We start from the raw sequence: 18,439 nt of genomic DNA, 5'->3' as shown, positions 1-18,439 counted from the left end.
TTTTCTAACTCAAGGTCCTTAATCTTAACCACATCTGCAAATTCCCTTTTGCCAAATAATATGAAGTAGTCACAGTTTCCTGGGATGAGGATGAGGGCAGCTTTGGAAGATCATTCTTCTGCCTACAACATTATTGACTTAATTATTTTGCCTCTTTGAATGGTTAAACATTAAAACCAATTATTTATTGAGAAGCTTTGAGAATTGTGTTTTAGACAATATTAACTGTTATTTCTCCAACTGCAGACATATATTTTCTCATTTAAGTCTTTAGTGAGCCTATGAGCTAATATCAGTGTCATCCAAGAATGCAATCAGCTGCAAGTAATATAATCCCCAACAAATGCTGGTTTATTACTTGAAAATGAAAAGGGTATATCTAGGAGCTCAGTGATGTCATCAGGACTTCTAGATTCTTTCTGTCTATTGAGTGAGAACACAACAATAGTTTACAGCATGGACCCTGTAGCACATTGGTGGGTTTTTACAAATTTCATTCTCTGCAAATAGGGGTAATATACTCCGCCAATGGGGCTGTTGGAGTAAATGAATTAATACATTAAATGTGCCCAGAACTATGCCTGGTGTGTGTTAAGTGCTCAATAATTGTTGACTATTTTAAATACTATTTCTGCATCATCATGCTTAGCATGCTGGGTTTTGACAAAATATCTTCAGTTTATCACCTCATGGTTACGAGACGATTGTTGGGCTTCTAGCCATCATATCCAGGTCCCAGGCAGAAAGAGAAGGGACAAATGAGGGAGCAGGAGGCAGATTTGCTGTTTGTATATGGAAATTAATCACTCAGATATTTATGCTTATTTTTCATTGGCTAGAACCATGACTTATGACCTCATCTATGTTGAAGGAGAGTGCAGGAAAGTAAGTTGTTTTTTTTTTTTTTTAATACAATATGGAATCGGGATGGGCAGACACACATCGTACCCATCTCTGGCTGACTTATCCCCAGGCCCTGGAAAATGGTGACTTTTTCAGGAATGGCGGGTGGGAGAAATGCAGGAAGGCATTGGCAGGGTCTTTGCAGTCTGTCATCGGGACTTCATGTGCACTAGTTTTAGCTATACACTGGGAAAAGATTTTGATGGGGGGCTGCTGGGAGGTGTAGAGATAGGGGGAGAGAGACCCTCCATACAGAGGATAGTCTTGGGTTGAATTGTGAATCTCCAAAAAGTATGGTCGAGTCTTGAACTCCGGTACTGTGAACAGGATCTTATTTGGGAATAGAGCCTTTGCAGATATAGTGAAATTAAAATGAGGCTATATTGGATTACCCTAATCCATTGCTTGGCATCCTTGTAAGAGTGAAATTTGGGCACAGAGATACTCAGGTAGGATGTCATGTAATGATGGAGGCAGGGATTGAAGCCTGCTTTAACGCTGATGTAATCCTAAGGTTTGGGGGAAAGGAAAGCTTTCCTTTTCCTCGGTTCAGACTGCTTTGTCTCTGGCACTAGAAATGAATCATCCAAATGGCCTTGCAGTCACCACTGCTGGAGGTGACAGAAAGGAAAGGACCCATGGAGCAGTGTTGGAATCCCGGCCAGGAGCAAGGAGGGGTGAAGGCTGGGCAAGGGCCCTGTTAAGGGAAATCAACCTGGTCAGCACAATCTCTATCTCAGAACAGTCTCACCTCATTTCACTCCTCTGTAACTCATTCTGGTGTCCTAGGATTCAGCCAGATGCTTGCATCCTACAGAAGTTGCCCTACCTTCTGGAAGTCTCAGAGGCCCCGTGGCACCACTCCACTGGCTTAATTTGGCCCAGGGTTTCTGAACATCCCCACCTCTCTTTTGGAATCATGATGTGATTGTTATTGTATATATCTGTAGCATTATTTACTTAATATTTAAGTCATTTTGCTTTTAATGAAAACGTATTGCATTCCCATAAGTGGAAAAAAGCCAGGATAATTTTTTACTATATAGAAGAGAATTTATAATAAATACAATAAAGTTATAAAATTCATGTTAGAACCTTAGTGGGCTCTCTGTTAATAAAAGAGCTTAACAAATTGTGAAGGCGTGTTGAAATCATACAAGCACCTGACTCAGTCTTCTTGTAGGAAGCAGAGAACTGGAAGGGAAATACTTTCTCTTTTTTTAATTTAAAAAAAAAATTGAAGTTTTTTAAAATTGAAGGATAATTGCTTTATAGAATTTTGTTTTCTGTTAAATGTCAACATGAATCAGCCATAGGTATACATGTCCCCTCCCTCTTGAACCTTTCTCTCATCTCCCTCCCCATCTCACCCCCCTAGGTTGATACAGCCCCTGTTTAAGTTCCTTGAGTCATGCAGCAAATTCCCATTGGCTATCTATTTTACATATACATCTCACAGTCTCCTTCCTCCCCCACCCCATGTCCATAAGTCTGTTCTCTGTCTGTTTCTCCATTGCTGCCTTGCAAATAAATTCATCGGTATCATCTTTCTTATAGTGGCAGTGTGTTACATGAGTCCTAATTAGAGTCAGATTCTTGTAACTGTTCTATGGCTAAGTCATGTCCAACTCTGCAACCCCATGGACTGGAGCATGCCAGGCTTCCCTGTCCATTGATATCTCCTGGAATTTGCTCAAATTCATGTCCTTTGTGTTGATGATGCCATCCAACCATCTCATCCTCTGCCGTCCCCTTCTACTTTTGCCTTCAGTCTTTCCCAACATCAGGGTCTTTTCCAGTGAGTTGGTTCTTCGCATCAGGGGGCCAAAGTATTGGAGCTTCAGCCTCAGCACAAGTCCTTCCAATGGATATTTAGGGTTGATTTACTGAAGGTTTGACTGGTTTGATCTCCTTGCTGTCCAAGGGACTCTCAAGAGTCTTCTCCAGCACCACAGTTCGGAAGCATCAATACTTCAGCACTCAGCTTTCTTTATGGTCCAACTTTCATACCCATACATGACTACTGGAAAAACCATAGCTTTGACTGTACACACATGTTTCAGCAAAGTGATGTCTCTGCTTTTTAGTATGCTATCTAGGTTTGTCATAAATTTCCTTCCAAGGAGCAAGAGTCTTTTAATCTCAGGGTTGCAGTCACTATCCACAGTGATCAAATAATTTTTGATTATTTGTAAAAGTCAGGGCTAATAATGGTAAATAGCACTGAGCGTCTATTGGCGAATACATTGTCACATACTCTTTACATCATCTTATGAGGTCAGTATGATCATCACCACTTTAGAGACAGGTAGCTGAAGACACTTGAAGACAAGAGATGGTCAATAACTATCTGGGTCCCCCAGCCTGTCAATACAAGAGCCACTTGTAACCCATCCACCACTGTGCCTGACTCTCAGATGGTCCATCCCCCCACCGAGAAGTAGGGGAGGGTGGAGAGGACATTTGCCAGGTAGTACACCTCAACCTTGGTCCAGGATGACTCTGTTCATCAACCCCACTCCAGTGAGTTGGCTGGGGCAGGGTGATGGTGTAGGATCCAAGTGGCAGAGAGCAGTAATGCCTTAGTGAAGACCCGGGAGGGAGTTGGGAACACCTCTAAGGAAGTGTGGGGATATCCTGATGCCAGGTCCTTGGGAAGGAGACCTCAGTCTTCTCAGTAGAGCATGGCTTGCACTTGTAGCCACGGATACTCAGGTTTCCCCACCCCAGCCTTTCATGGCACAGGCCTGGTTTGTATCCTGGGGAAGGTGACTGATATTACAGTAGAGGCAAAGTTCTGTGTTCTGAGACAAAGCCGCGTTTCGTACAACAGACACCTATAAGACAGTTGATTTACCTGCAGGTATTCATATGCCAGTTGCTCCACTGTGTTCTTTGCTGGGGGCCTGCATCCTGTCGCTTGATTTTGCAGAACACAGCCTAGAGAACAGGAGCCTTTGAAAGTGGGTCCCAAAGCAGTGTGGCTGCACCTCTCTGAGGCTTCCCCTTTAAACTCTGGATAGGAAAAAAATCACCATAAAGAGGCACAGCCCCAGGCCAAACACTGTCACACTGAGAAGGTCAGGAGAGGGTCAGGAAAGAAACGGATATTGAAAGGCCACCTGGAGAGCAGGGCTCTGACTGGGTCTCCATTGCCCCCTCCCTGCCGGCCATCTCACACCTGGGGGGTCGGGAGGCAGATGCTGGGAGGGTACAAGGCAAAGGCCTCTTTCCCCATCATCCCAAATGCTGTTTATCAAAGGGATTTGGACTCCTAGGTGGTAGAGGCATTCAAAGCTTGAAACTGGGAAGGTATAATGTGACTAAAATGCTGCTTTAATAAAGCACAGGGCTGGGTTTGAGCTGCTCTCTCCATAAATCAAAGGGTGACACCACCGTCTCTCTGAAGATCAGCAAGACAGCGCATTGTGGGGCTGGGACGGCTCTTAAATCTAATCAACGGCTCTTTGAGCAAAAATATAGCTGTGACTGGAGGACAGAGGTGGCTGCACGCTGGAAAATATCCCGAGGAGCACGCACATTTCCCAGGTGATAAGAATGCTGAATGCTTCTGAGCCGAGAAACCTTGGAAAACAATTAGCCGGAGAAGCAAGATAACCTGTTGAAATTATTGCCCTGCACTTTACTGCTCTCAATAAATTTCCTGGCAGCCTCTTTCCAACTCAGGGTCCTGGACTGCTTATACCTTTAATAGTTGGGGGAATTAAGTCATCAAAGTTTCATCTACCTGTCTGACTTCAGCCCAAAGTACAACTTATTTGCCTGGATACCTTTCAAAACTGCTGTCTACATAGATTATAATTTAATATATAGTGGAACTAACACAAGGCTGCCTGTTTCTTGAGTCTGAAATGTCAAAATCTGCATTTACACGTTCTGAATTTTCTTCCACGTTGCACACGCTTTAAATAGTAATCACAATGTAAGCTATGAAGAATTAAAAGAAATTGCACAGAGATTTACCTTTAATCCCTACTATTCATGGGTGTAACAAGGAACCCTGTGGACTCAGAGCTGGATTTTAGATCAGAGCTGCCACTTTACTAGTGATAGCTGGTTCTAATGCTTTTAGAGCCTCAGTTTTCTTACCTCGAAAATGGGGATAATGCCCATTTTAATAGATATGGAGAGAAAAATAAAAGGGAAGCAACTAGCATGGCTCTTATGTTAGTTCATAACTCAACGGATATCAGCCCTCTCCATTCTAGTAAGGGCTGATGATTTGATGAATTTTCCAGTTCAACTCACATAGTGCTTTCAACTGGGACAGTTTTTTTTTTTTAAGAGTTTTTTGAAATGAACCATTTTTAAAGTCTATTTAATGTGTACTGTATTGCTTCTGTTTTATGGTTTGGTTTTGTAGTTGAAAGCTTCCCTGCTGGTTCAGATGGTAAAGAATCTTCCTGTAATGCAGGAGACCCGGGTTTGATCCCTGGGTTGGGAAGATCTCCTGGAGAAGGAAATGGCAATCCACTCCAGTATTCTTGACTGGAGAATTCCATGAACAGAGGAACCTGGCCGGCTACGGTGCCTGGGATGGCAAAGAGTCATACACGTTTGAACGACCAACACTTTTAATTTCACTTTCTTTGTAGCTGAAAGTCATGTGGGATCTTACCTCCTTGACCAGGGATCAAATCCTGCATTGGAAGGTGAGTCTTAAATACTAGACCGCCAGGGACATCTCTTGGCCAGCTTCATTTACCCATTTGTGTGAGTGATTCTTTCAGCCCAAATCCCTAGAGCCCCTAAGTAATTATTCTAGTTGGGTCTGAAATTCCAAGGGTAAGTTACTTAATTCATTTAAGGCTCTCTTTTCTCATAAAGTTTGAGGATTAAATGGGATAAGATATGAAAAACATTCAGGCTAGTATCTAGCAATTGCTAAGAACCGAATCATATTGGCTATTATAATGATTAACCTACAGCCCTTCCTAATCCCATCACACAACTTGTCCTCACCGTCTCCCTCAAATCATACGTACTGGGAAGTTTCTTATCTCTGTACAGACACTTGTGTTCTGTTCTTCACCTAGAAAGCCAACATCCCTCTTTGCTTGGCCTGTTTGTATTCTTGTCCTTGAAGGTTGTATTTCAGACATCACATCATCCATCAGACCTACTGATCCTGTCTACACCCAAAGTCAGAAGTCCAGCTTCTCTGGCAGAGCGCACTTCTCTCAAGAACTCACTACATTCAGCTTTGAGTTTTGGTTCTTTGTATACTTGTTTTTCTTTCCTCCTCAGGTCCTTGAGAACAAAATCCAAGACTCCTCCATGTCTGTGGGCCTCTGCTGCATTTTACATGAAGTATCTGTTGGGCCACAATGAGTCTCTCTTTATTTTTGAATGTCATTGGAGTGACTAAGCAGAAGAGCTACAAGGTCAAGGGTTGTTACCAGGTAAACCATATTTAGGGTATTGCACATTCATCCACCTAGGGCTTCCCAGGTGGTGCTAGAGGTAAAGACCCAGCCTGCCAATGCAGATGTTAAGAGAAGTGACTTTGATCCCTGGGTTGGGAAGATCCCCTGGAGGAGGAAATGGCAAGCCACTCTAGTATTCTTGCCTGGAGAATCCCATGGATGGATGAGCCTGGTGCACTGTGTTCCATGGGGTTGCAAAGAGTCGGACACAAGTGAGCACGCATGCATGCACATTCATTATTAGGCAGCAAACTTAGGTATTTGGCATTGTTTGAGGAGGGTAACCACCAGCCAAATAAAGGTTCAGGTCAAAAGGATGATAGTTGAATGTTAAGTGTGTTCACAGCTGTGAAGCATCTCCCCTCCTCTTCCAAAGGACACGGGTTTCTTAACCATGACCGAGGACCTCTGAGAGTCCAGTGATTTGGAAGGTACAGAGATGAAGCGCAGTAGCCAAAACATGTTAAGGAAGAAGCTTCTGATGTAAGCTGGTGACGTACCCACTCACATGGCAGAGAGCTCACTCAGGACTAGCATAGTGTGCCAGGAACACAGTAGGGTCTCAGAAAGCACTTCATGAATAAAGGAAGTTGTACCTGGGTGACTCTCTCATGCCTCAGTTTCTTTAGCTGTAAAATAAGAATGAGTCTGATGTTCTCTGATTATATGAGAAGCAAAAATCACTATTATCAGGAACCAGTCAGCCAATGAAGTAAATAACAATTAGTATAAACATGGCCACCAAAAAAGAAATCTCAGTTGTCAAGACACTTACAGAAGTAATCTCTAGTTTCTTTGGATATGCCTAAGTAGTGTTCATTAGACCTCTTATTTAGTACTATTGTATGCAAGACTCCTTACAGAAAGTCAGGGGACCATCCAACTCACCACCTATGGTTGTTGAAAGGAACAAGCAATGCAAGTGATTGCAAAGCACTTGCCTAAAATCCAAGGAATTATACAATAATAATAGTAATCATCTGTCACTAGAAAAAAGTATTTCCATCTTGGTAGGTTGCAAGTAATACATTTTCTCTCTACTCAAGTTTCTCTTTGCTCTCTGAAGAACGCATTGCCCATTGCATTTATAATTTCCTAGCCTGCTTCATGCTTTAAGTTGGAACCTGGCCTGCTCACATGAGCTAACACCTTTCACCTTGAGAATAATACCAGGTGATCTTTAACAACAGGACTTGGAAATATATGGTTTGGACTGTGAGCTGGAATGTCAGCACTGCAGCAATTCAGGGAAAGAATCCTCACACCTCATTTCTTCATTCAAATGAATTCAACAAATATTTCTTAAGTGCATAGTCAGAGCCAGGCGATGTGTTACAAATACGATACTCTTAGAAGGCCACACAGACATGGAAACCAATCACTGTAATAGAGGTAATAAAAGTTTTATTGACGATCTGCAGAAAGGATCTCAGTAATACTGGATGGAATTGCCAGCTCTGTCTTGGGAGGAGGCTGCAGCAGGTAACTTGGTTGGTGTAGTTGCTGATAACTGAGTCCCTCCAAGCTAAACAGAAAGGAACTTAATGTGGGGAGTTAGATTCCCAGGTGGCTCAGCGGTAAAGATTCTGCCTGCAATACAGGAGCTGCAGGAGATGCCAGTTGATCCCTGGGTCAGGAAGATCCTCCTGGGGAAGGAAATGGCAACCCACTCCAGTTTTCTTGCTTGGAGAATCCCATGGACCAAGGGGCCTGTTGGGCCATAGTCCATGGGGTCACAAAGAGTCTGGCGTGACTGAAGAGACTAAGCGCAGCACACGCAGCACAGTTGTTTGCCAATGTGTTGGAAGGGCTAGAGAATGCTTCAGGCAGGGCTTCCAGGAATAAATCTCAGAATGTTACAGAACTGGCCCACGGAAGGAGTTGCTACCCAGAAAGTCAGGGCCTTACAAGCCTTACCCCATCTGTGGGCAACAGAGTTACGCTGCCTCAGCTGTGATCCTTCCTAAAACAGTGGATGTCTCTCACATGGCCTCTTGACCCAGGAAGGTGGAGACCAGACACCCCTCCAGTAAAACCAAATGCCTCTGGTACTATGCTTGCCCACAGAAGCACTCCTGGGCCTCAGTTCCGTCTTCCAGAGTGTTCAGTGGAGGCTGGGTCACATGTGGTGCCCAAGCTGGGAGGAAATCTGGAAAAGGTGGTCTCTAGGTTTCATGCCTCTGACCTGCAGTAAGTCTTGCTCCAAGAGGGCGAGGTGTATATGAAGGAGCCAGCCTTTAGTGTCTGCCTTCAGGTCTTCATGGAGAAAGAGTCAGTTGGTCTGGGATCTGAAGGAGGACCGAGGGGCCACAGGTCAGAGGGCGTTTTGAGCAGCGGAGGATCTGCTTGCTGCATTTACTGTGTAATGCTGTGGTGCAAAGGTGTTAAATGCACCCCTGGCTCAAATAAATGAAAGTAATTTGAAACAACACTAGCACAAGATGTAAAATTAGGAGTAATGAGACTTGAGAGAGAGGCACAGTGGACTGATTTTGGAGGGCTTTGGACTTCAGACTTGAAGCCATAAGTATTAGCCACAGAAAGGCTTTGAGGAGTGAGGGGGTGTGTGTGTGAGAGAAAGAGAGAGAGAGAATGGAGGCAAGGATTCATTTTCCTTGACTGCTGGGCAGCTATGTGTGTTATATATATAGCAGTATTCTAGTAAACATATAACTATGTTTTATGTACTGGTGTGCTGGTCCTGTTTAACAACTGACTCTCCAGAAGGGAAAAAGTCCTGATTTGTAGGGTATGCTAATTTCTGTGTTGTGAATGCTTTGAACATGACCTATTTCAAGCTACCAATGTGACATCACTGAACGTGGAGTTGGGAAGAAATGCAGACAGTTAGCTCCTGGGAGCTAGTTCAAACGGGCTCCATAACTCCTATGTTTGGCCTGTAAGTTGATTCTTAAAACAACCCCATAAGATGTATAGTAGTTTCGTTTCACAAATGGTAAAACTGAGGCCTAGAGAGAGAAGCATTTTATGCAAGGTTATGTAGCTAATTAGTGGTTGAACCTAATTTTAGGAGTAGAAGGGGACAACAGAGGATGAGGTGGCTGGATGGCATCACCGACTCGATGGACATGAGTTTGAGCAAGCTCTGGGATTTGGTGATGGACAGGGAGGCCTCATGTGCTGCAGTCCATACGTCGCAAAGAGTCAGACATGACTGAGTGACTGAACTGACTGACTGTGTGCAAAGCCAGTGTTCTTTCAACAAGACAATGCTGCCTCCAGACTAATTTGGTCAGCTGTTTCAAAAAAGTTCCTGTGGGAGTGCAGGGCAGAGGTTGATATCTCAGTGTGAGAGAGTAGACAATGTTTAAGTGAATCAGTGTCTATGTGTTCCAATAAAATTTTATTTACAAAGGTGGTAGGGTCTGTATAGAACAGAGGTAGGTCAGAAGGAAGCTAAATAGGAGGCAGAGATCACATAGAAGGCTGCCGAGGGGAGCAGCTGAGAAGTGATGGCGCTGAATGAAGGCCATGGCAGCATGTTAGGAAGAATGGATGTATTTGACAGAAGTCGAGGGTGGAATTGCTGGCCTTCCATCTCATCAGATGGGGATGGTTATGGGCAAGGAGCAGAGTTATATATGGTGAGTCAAGGATTATTTCTGGATTTTTTGGTTTTTAACTATGAATATGGTGGTGCACTTGGTCAGCACAGAGTCATGAGAAGCAGTTTTCTTTGGAGAAAGCTTGTTTTCAGTTTGGACAAGTTGAGTGCAAAGGGCCTTTGGAAAGCCCAAGGAGGGATGTCCAGTAGGAAAGTGGAAATGCTTGTACTCAGGAGACAGATCAGAGCTGGAGATTGTGAGCAAATCAGTCTAGGATGATAGCTGAAAGGCTGTGGATGAACTTGAAGAGAGAGTGTGAAGAGGACTGGGAATAAGCCAGTAAAGTTGCTTGGGAAACATACGGATGGTCTCAAGGAAAACCAGCTCAGAATCCTGTTTCTTTAGACAGGGTGAGAGTGATCCTGGCATGAGAGAGGGGGTCAACTGTGTCGGATGCATTTGTGAATTCTGTGATGTGCTGCCCAAATCCCACTTCAGGAATGAAAGGCCATTCCCCAGCTACTGTGAATATGGCCCAAAGATGACCCCTCAGTTCTGTTCTTTTGGGGATTGCCTCACCTGAGGAAAACTGCCTGGTTCTGGGTCTCCTCTTCTTTCAGGGGTAGCCCATATCCCTGACAGAGATGGTGGGATAAATGCCCCTCTCCCGTGTCCACACTTGGGACAACTCTATGGGGCCACTGAAGCTTCAGATTTCCTTGTGGAGTTGGCTGAGCCCAAACTGGAAGGGCACACAGCTCAGCTTCTCCCTCTCTGCTCCATCCTATCTTCTTTCCCTGCCTTCTGTAGGTACTGAATCCAAGTGCTCTTCCAAATAAACACATTGCTTGCTCGTTCCCATCTCAGCATCTGCTTTGGGGGAGCCCAGCATGTGGTTAGCCAGGTGGCTCAGTGGTGAAGAATCCACCTGCAATGCAGGAGACGTGGGTTCTGTCTCTGGGTTGGGAAGATCCCCTGGAGAAGAAAATGGCAACCCTCTCCAGTTTCCTTGTCTGGAAAATCCCATGGATAGAGCAGCCATGGGGTTGCAAAGAGTGGACACTACTTATCGACTGAAAAACAGCACACGACAGACACTAGTTCCCTGTGTCCTTGGCCCTATGACGTTGCTATTCTAGGGTGGGCAGGACCAGACCTACCCATTCATTCATCAAATCTTAACACAAGTCAGTGGTGGGTGAAAACCAGGACTCTCTTACTGACTGAATAAAGCTTTATTTTAATGCAAAATAAACAAGAAAAATTTATATATTCATATATAACAATATCCAAAATGTTTCTGTGGTACAAATGGGATCATCCAAAAAAGACTGTAAAGAATTCATTCTCCACCCTCAATCATATGCCAAAATATGATTTCACATAATTTATCTTCAGAACTTATGAACAGACTTGGTATCATATAAGCAAAGGAAAACACTAGAAAAAGTGACTGTATAAACAGCAGGTTTTGTTTGTATGTTCCCAGTAGTAAACAGCACTGCAGTCAGCATAGATGGAACGTAACACTTCTGAAAAAGCTGAGTCAGGAGACAGTCTCGGTGGTTAGCTCACTCTCCATTCTGCGCTGTAGTGAAGCCCACCTTCAAAAGTCAGGCTGTGTGAGATTCTAGTACTATTTAAGGACACGAGGGAGAAAGAGTTCCCCTTAGAAGCTGAGCTGCATATGAGATTCTAGGCTTATTTTAGATACCTCACTTTCATTCTCTTTTTTATCAGAAAGGTGACTTTGTAGGGATATCTTACGGAGACTTCTCTTTCTGGTCTCATTGTGGCATCATTTCCACTTAAGTCGGTGTGAACTGGGAGTACAGAGAAATACCATCGTGGGCTGTTTCTGACTCCCAACACCCTCCTGCCTAATTGCACTAGATCTGAGATATATTTTGCTCATGGACTCAGAAAGCAGCAGGATGTCTACCCAATTTAGCACCAATGTGAAGGCTGTTGATTGTAAATTTCAGAGTTTAATGCTGATGGGAATTTTATAGACACACCTTGCTGTCCACACTGAACTCTCCAGCTCTGTCTGTCCCCCTGAAATGCTAAGATGCTCCTCCAAAGAAAAGGAAGGGACATACCAACCCTATGCATGGCAACTCTAAAACTCATCAGGTGGATTTCCTTCAGAAAATAGATTTCATTCAAGAAGTTCATAAATCTTCGGAAGGAATAATGAACCATGTTTTAATTTTGTTATTGGCGGCAAAAATCAAGCTATGGTGAAGTCTCGAATCTCCTTTTATCAGTTCGTGTGCACAGAGTTTCCTCCTCGGGGTGACGGTGCTGTTAATTATAAGATCTTTGCTCTGTACTATACTGTGAAGTCAACACATACAGATCTAAAAACCTAATAAGGAGCTTCACAGTAAATTTCCCCCCACTTTTTGTTGATTTGAGAAAATACTCCTGACTCTGGACTTTCCTTTCATCCAGTGACGTGATATTGTGGGGAAGCAATATTATACCAAGAGTGATACTGACACAGCCCAAGGCCATGAAGGGTTAGTGAGACGCTGTGTTTCTTCTCTCCCTTGTAGAGGACTGAGTTTGCCTGCATCTAAACGCATTCTGTGGTCTGCTCTCTCGCATCTCTCTACTCCTGCAAAAAGGGACAGAAAAAGAGCTCCTTAAAATATCTAGTGACTTGGGGTCAACACATCACTTCAAGCTCTGGATGACCTAGTGGTCAGATCAGGAGCCAGGCAGGTGTACATTGGTGGGTTTTCAGCTCACCAAGCTCTCAGTGCCACCTTTTCCTGGGGGGCTATTTGCATTCTGAGACTGAGTTTGTCCAAGGCCAAAAATAAATCAGGAACTACTTCCTGCTACTAGGAGCCCACTGATTATATCCTGGTCTTCGAAATACTCTAAACAACCTGTTCTTCTAAATACTGGGAAAGAGTTCCATAACCTCTGGGTGGTGACAGTTGGGTTGGATCACAGGCATTTATAAAGCTTACATTCAAGCTGTTCTTTATTGTTACTCGATTTGATGAAGACTGTAATACACACAATGTTGGCTTCTTCTGGGTAAGGTCAAATAGGTCATGTGTTATACTTCAAGCAAGAAAAGAAAACTGCTATAATCTTTTCCCATTACTTTTAATAGTACATTCACATCCTTGGCTGCCCCTCAGAATTAGCAATTGCTTTACTGCCTGTGTATACAACACAAAAGGGCTTCCCACGTGGCTCAGCGGTAAAGAATCCACCTGCCACTGCAGGAGAGGCCAGTTCGATCCCTGGGTCAGGAAGATGCCCTGGAGGAAGAAATGGCAACTTCACTCCAATATTCTTGCCTGGAAAAGTCCGTGGACAGAGGAGCCTGGTGGGCTACAGTCCATAGGGTGGCAAAGTAGGACACGACTGAGCACACACACACTCAAAACCATGCTTGGAGCAGCTTTCCTTGAGCCTTAGTGCAGGAGATACCATGCTCACAAGCTGGCAATGTGGTGAAAATATGGGCATTCTTTCTACTGGGGCTGCTCTGAGTGTCTCACCTTCCATCACTGCCCCTTAGGGGAACTTGGCCTTAATCCAGAAGGAAACCTCTGACTTGGCTATATCCAGTAGTCTACAGAAATTTGGTTAAACTATGGAACATCCTGAAGAGCTGGCTTTTATTCAAAATACATCATACTTCTCTCATCTCACCATTGTCTTCTTGAAGGTTTATTTAGCTCAAGGGAAGGCAGCTTGCAGCTTGTTGGCACGGAAACCCTATGGCTCACCTACACTCCACCTTGAGGTGAGAAGGGCCCAGTCCTCAACCTCAGAACAAATTGCAAAGAATCTAAAGGTGCCTGGCTTAAAAGAGATGACAGAGGGCCAAAGACAACTCGACAACCTATTCTCAAGAGGGCTGTAAGTAAACTGTAGTTTAGAAAATGATACCTCTTTAAGTTCAGTAAATAACACTAGTTAAGTCTAAACCCAGCAGTTGCATCATTCTTGGTAACAGAACTATATTTTAAAATTTTAAAAAAATACTAAACTGGGCAGGATAGATACTCTATGTATTCAATAACATCAATACTATAATTTATGAAATCCTAGCAGTCAGAGGTATTCTAATCTCAGACAGAATATGTCTGAACTGAACTCAAGGCATTTTTGGGGGGAGGGAATGAAGAAGGAATGTAAAAAGGCTTAGAGGACTGCAAGGGTCACTGAGCAATTTGAGTTGCTGCTCCCATGCTTTGCTGTTTCTCATCTTCTCTTGTGTTCTCATTTGGATCACGGTTTAGAGGTTCTAATCTATGTTGAAATAAGTAGAATATATGTGCAAAGCTCTAAAGAAATTGTGATGGATTTTGGAGGGTGGGGTTTTAGCTTTTCAAAGCCATAAGACCTTTTTCCAACTGGAGACCTTGGCCTTGGTCTTGCTGTGACTCGTGTTAATGAAATATAGCAGATGTAGAATGATTTAGTTTTATGCTCCTTCTCCCTTCCCTTCTGTTTTGTTTGTTGTTTTCCTTTTTATTCTCTTCATCAAACTTTCCAGAAAGTATTTTTATTTTCCATTCTCCATACTGGTAATCACACACCTTCATACACACGCACACACGCACACATACGCACACACTACTACTGCTTCCTTATCATTCCCAAAGAGCACCGTCAGCCCTTTCCTGACCCTGGGTGCACATGGTGCTGGTTGGCACTGAGTCTAGAATTGGCATCTCCAGAGCACTGCTTCCTGGGTGACCTAACCAGAGGGCCCTCTCTTTCCTGAGTACATCTCAGCTCTCAAGTGGGAGTCTTAAAGTAAAGGCCCCAGTTACAATAATGACAAGCAGGAGATCTGGGGATGAGTCTGAAGCCAGATATCTCTATGCTATCTTGCCTGGGATGTGGGAGAAAGGAAGGTGAGGACCACGGGAATTTTAGCCTTTTAACTTGATTGCCTTGATCCTAGGCATAGAGTTCTTCTGGAAGCTCTGACTAGCTTTGTGAATTCTCCCAGGACACTAATACTGCATTCACATCTTTTATATAAAAATCAAGGAAACATGAAATGCTTATACCAAGTGAGTGGTACTGAGAACCTGAGAAATTCTACAAATAAATGCAGCCTTCCTCTGGGTACAAAACATTTCAAGGAGCTCACTCTTCATGTTTGTTGTTGTTTTCTCAATGCAAAGACTACTCTCTTAGGATGCCCATATTTGCAGCTACTCTTCACAGACTTAACAACTTAAGGAGGTGGCCGAAGCTTAGCCTCTGAATGGATGATGTCCCAGACAGAGACTGGCCCCTCTCCCCGCCATGACGCCAATGCTATGCATGTCTGTGTTCCAGAGAGGCGGCCATGCTGTAGATCTCCACTGCTCTCTGCCTGTTCAATTGTCACTCTCGGTGAACTGAACAATTCTAAACGTATTTCAAATATCAGGCAGTTTTGTTTTTATGACCCTATCCTTCCTCTTCCTTCTGATTTCCCTCCCCAAACTCCTACTCCATTCTTTCTGATTAGTGGTCAAGTGCTGCAGCTTCAGTGAGAAAAATCTAATCTGTACCACAGAGAATTCTCGATAGGAAGAAGGCCTTAAGGTGTAGGAAGAACAAAGGTGATGTTGGATGTCTTCCGTCCTGGGCTGGGCTGAGCTTGGTGGTGTTGAGCTACACGGCTGCAGTCATGGGGTTCTTCTGCCTAGGATCCTGGGTTCGGTAGGGGTACTGATCTGGGCTGCTCCCTCGGGGCCCTGGTCTGCCCATTTCTGGGTAGGCTGGTACTCTGTGGTGCTGAGGAGGGGAAGGCGGGACATCTTGTCGGAAAGGTCCTTTGTGCTGGGGGGCTGGCGGGGGTGGGTAGTACTGGGGATACCGGAGATCTGTGACTCTCAGATCTGGGGGGCGAGGATAGCTTCCTTTGGGTGGATGCACAGGATGAGCCCCTGGGTAATAGGGAAGCTCCCTTTCCTTGTAGAGCCCTCGAGACGCGGCTGTCAGGTAGTCTACAGGATCTGCTGGTCCTCCCCTGGAAAGAGAAGACAAGACACACATCAGTGACCACTAGCTGGCTGCCCAGCTGATGACCACAGCCCTCAGCGTCCCGTGTAGTCTGGTGTGCCCACAGACTGGATCTGGCCAATGGGATGTGAATAGCCATGATGCATACCCTTAAAAGGAAGAAAGAGACCCTCTTCTCTTCCCTCCTTTCTGTTGTCTGCTAAGAATGGCCATAACAAAGATCATAAGGAGAAAGCCACATGCTGAGGAAGGCAGAAGAAGAAGAAGGAAAGAGCCTGGTTCCTCTACACCATGAAGCCACCATGTCAGTTAGGCGCCTAAGAGAGAAATATTCTTCTATCTTGTTGATATGTTGGCCTTTAGTAACCAAGCGAGTTCCCTAAACAAGGCTGAGTTTGGCTCTGTTAATACTAGAATTGTTCACCCCGTTCCTTCTCCACCTTCCTGAATCCTGACATGGTGGTAGAAATGCACATGTTATCTGGAGTCATAAACTTCCCAGGGAGTGAACTCACTTCTCTCCTGGTCTGTGGGCTATTCTTTACACAGGCCACAGTCTTGGTCTAACTCTGGTTGGCTTCTGTGACACATCTGTGTAGATTAGTATGCCCTCTTTCCACAGTTCCTGGAGGAAGTCCCAACCTAGAGTCTGGAGTTATCCACCTATAACTTATATGAAGCCATTCTACTGCAAAGTCAGTAAGTACCACCCAGCCGGTAGCAGATTGGGAAAAGTCAAACCAGCTGTTAAGTTGCACTGTGTCAGGAGTAGGCACACAGAAAGGTCCAGGGCAAGAATAAACACTAACATAAAGCGACCCTGTCTGGATCTCTCTGCTAAGACAACAAGCATCTTCTGATCCATTTGCCATAACAGAAGCAATATGTCTCTAAACAATGTACAGATGACTGCATCTTATCTAGCCTGGGGTTAAACAGATGAGTTCTGTTTGCAGCTCTTAAAATCCCATAAACCTTCTGTGCACATATTCCCTAACATCATGCCCAAATCCTCCCCACTTTCTACCATTCCTCTTTTTATTATTTCTTTTTCAAGGAAAGAGCAACAGTAACAATTAATGGAAAGCTCTCCAATGTTAGAGTACAACCTGGTAGGACACTTGAAAGAAATGACAGGGCTGTAGAATACGGTGTCTGTGGTTAATCAAGCACTGTCAATGAGGGTCACAATCACCCTGTAATCTGCAGAGTTTGATGGGAAAACAGCTCTGTAAATTCCCCAATCAATGATGGTTTGACAAGCTCTAAGCTTGAGTCCATGTGGAAAGCAGCACGTGAACACATTCATAAGGATGAACAATAGAATTTTTCTCTACTTTTTTATGTCTTAATTTGGCTATGTATAATAATGAAAGTTAGATCCTTGAGCCTGGGTTAATTTAGTTAGAGTTTTCAGGTAAAAAAATTAAATTGTTTGTGTATAAGTTATTATAGCATCAACTGTTATTATTCAGTGCAGTTTGCTTTGCTCTATTTTAAATTGCCCATGACAAATAGAGCACAAATGTGTAATCTGTCACCCCAGCACTGGGAAATAAAGGATGGGGATTTCATCTTCTCTTTCCTTTAGAATGTTATTATTTTTTTTTAATTTATAAAACTTCCAGCATTCATTATATCTTTTATTGTACAATATTTTAAGCTTCCCCCCTCTCCCATTATGCTCATTTCTACTTCCTTTTGGTTCATGTTAGAGATTTTCAAAACACTTAAAAAAAAAAACAACCCAAAAAGCCCCCCTAACTTGTGTTTTCTCTCAGAATCTACTGATGATATTTCTCTGCATGAAGTGAAACATGTGGTTTTTCTGCACTCATTTTAAGCCCTTGGGATAAATCACTGACATTTGCAACACACAAACATTATCTGCCTTAAAACGAACATACAATCAATGCTCCCTCCGGACCCTCTTAGCATGAATGTTTCCTGTTTAAAATTGAAAGAGAGAAAGGAGGAATTCCAGGCCTTGGACTTTTAGGGTCCTGTTCTCTCCCTGGAGATTTCTCTCTTTTAAAACAGAATATTATAAAAGACAGGCAGGCATTGTTTTTTTTTTTTTTTTTGGTGGAGAGACTAGCCAGATCAAGCGGTGACAGGGCAGAAGCCACCCTGATAGCCACAGCCACCGCACAGGCTGCGTGCACACGGTCAAGCCTCTTCTCCCACGCCTCGCCCTGCCACTTGGTCACCTTGCATGGCCAGGGGAATCTGGGGGAAGAATTCAAGACAGTTTTGCGGACTCACATTGCTTCCTCTGAGGGGAGATTTTACATCTGGGAATTTGCTTACATGTGGCAGAAACCAAGTGAGGTAGCTGTTCTTTGTCAAGAAATGAAATCATGGAAATTGTCTTTTTCTGTAGAACTCATCAAAGCAGTTATCCTTTCTAATTTTTCAGAGAGAAGACAAACAATGAGCTGGCCTATAAAAACACTCTTTAAGGTTCAAAGAGTGCTGGAAGGATTTTTCTTTCTTCGGTGGTGGGAGAGTGGGTTGCTGTTG

General features: G+C 43.8%; 1 protein-coding gene across 1 annotated transcript in view; it reads right to left on the bottom strand.

Annotated features, from left to right (window-relative positions):
* Positions 1-12,896: 12,896 nt before the first annotated feature.
* PARD3B (par-3 family cell polarity regulator beta) overlaps positions 12,897-18,439 on the bottom strand; it is a 1,151,446-nt gene continuing 1,145,903 nt past the window's right edge. The window contains exon 23 of the mRNA XM_061382241.1: positions 12,897-15,923. Within this exon, the coding sequence (XP_061238225.1) occupies positions 15,566-15,923 (358 nt within the window). The 3' untranslated portion in view covers positions 12,897-15,565. The remainder of the gene's footprint in view (positions 15,924-18,439) is intronic.

Source organism: Bos javanicus, chromosome 2 (genome assembly GCF_032452875.1).
Source record: "Bos javanicus breed banteng chromosome 2, ARS-OSU_banteng_1.0, whole genome shotgun sequence".
NCBI lineage: Eukaryota > Metazoa > Chordata > Mammalia > Artiodactyla > Bovidae > Bos > Bos javanicus.
The sequence above is the reverse complement of the archived record's forward strand: the minus strand, read 5'-3'. Positions and strand labels throughout refer to the sequence as shown.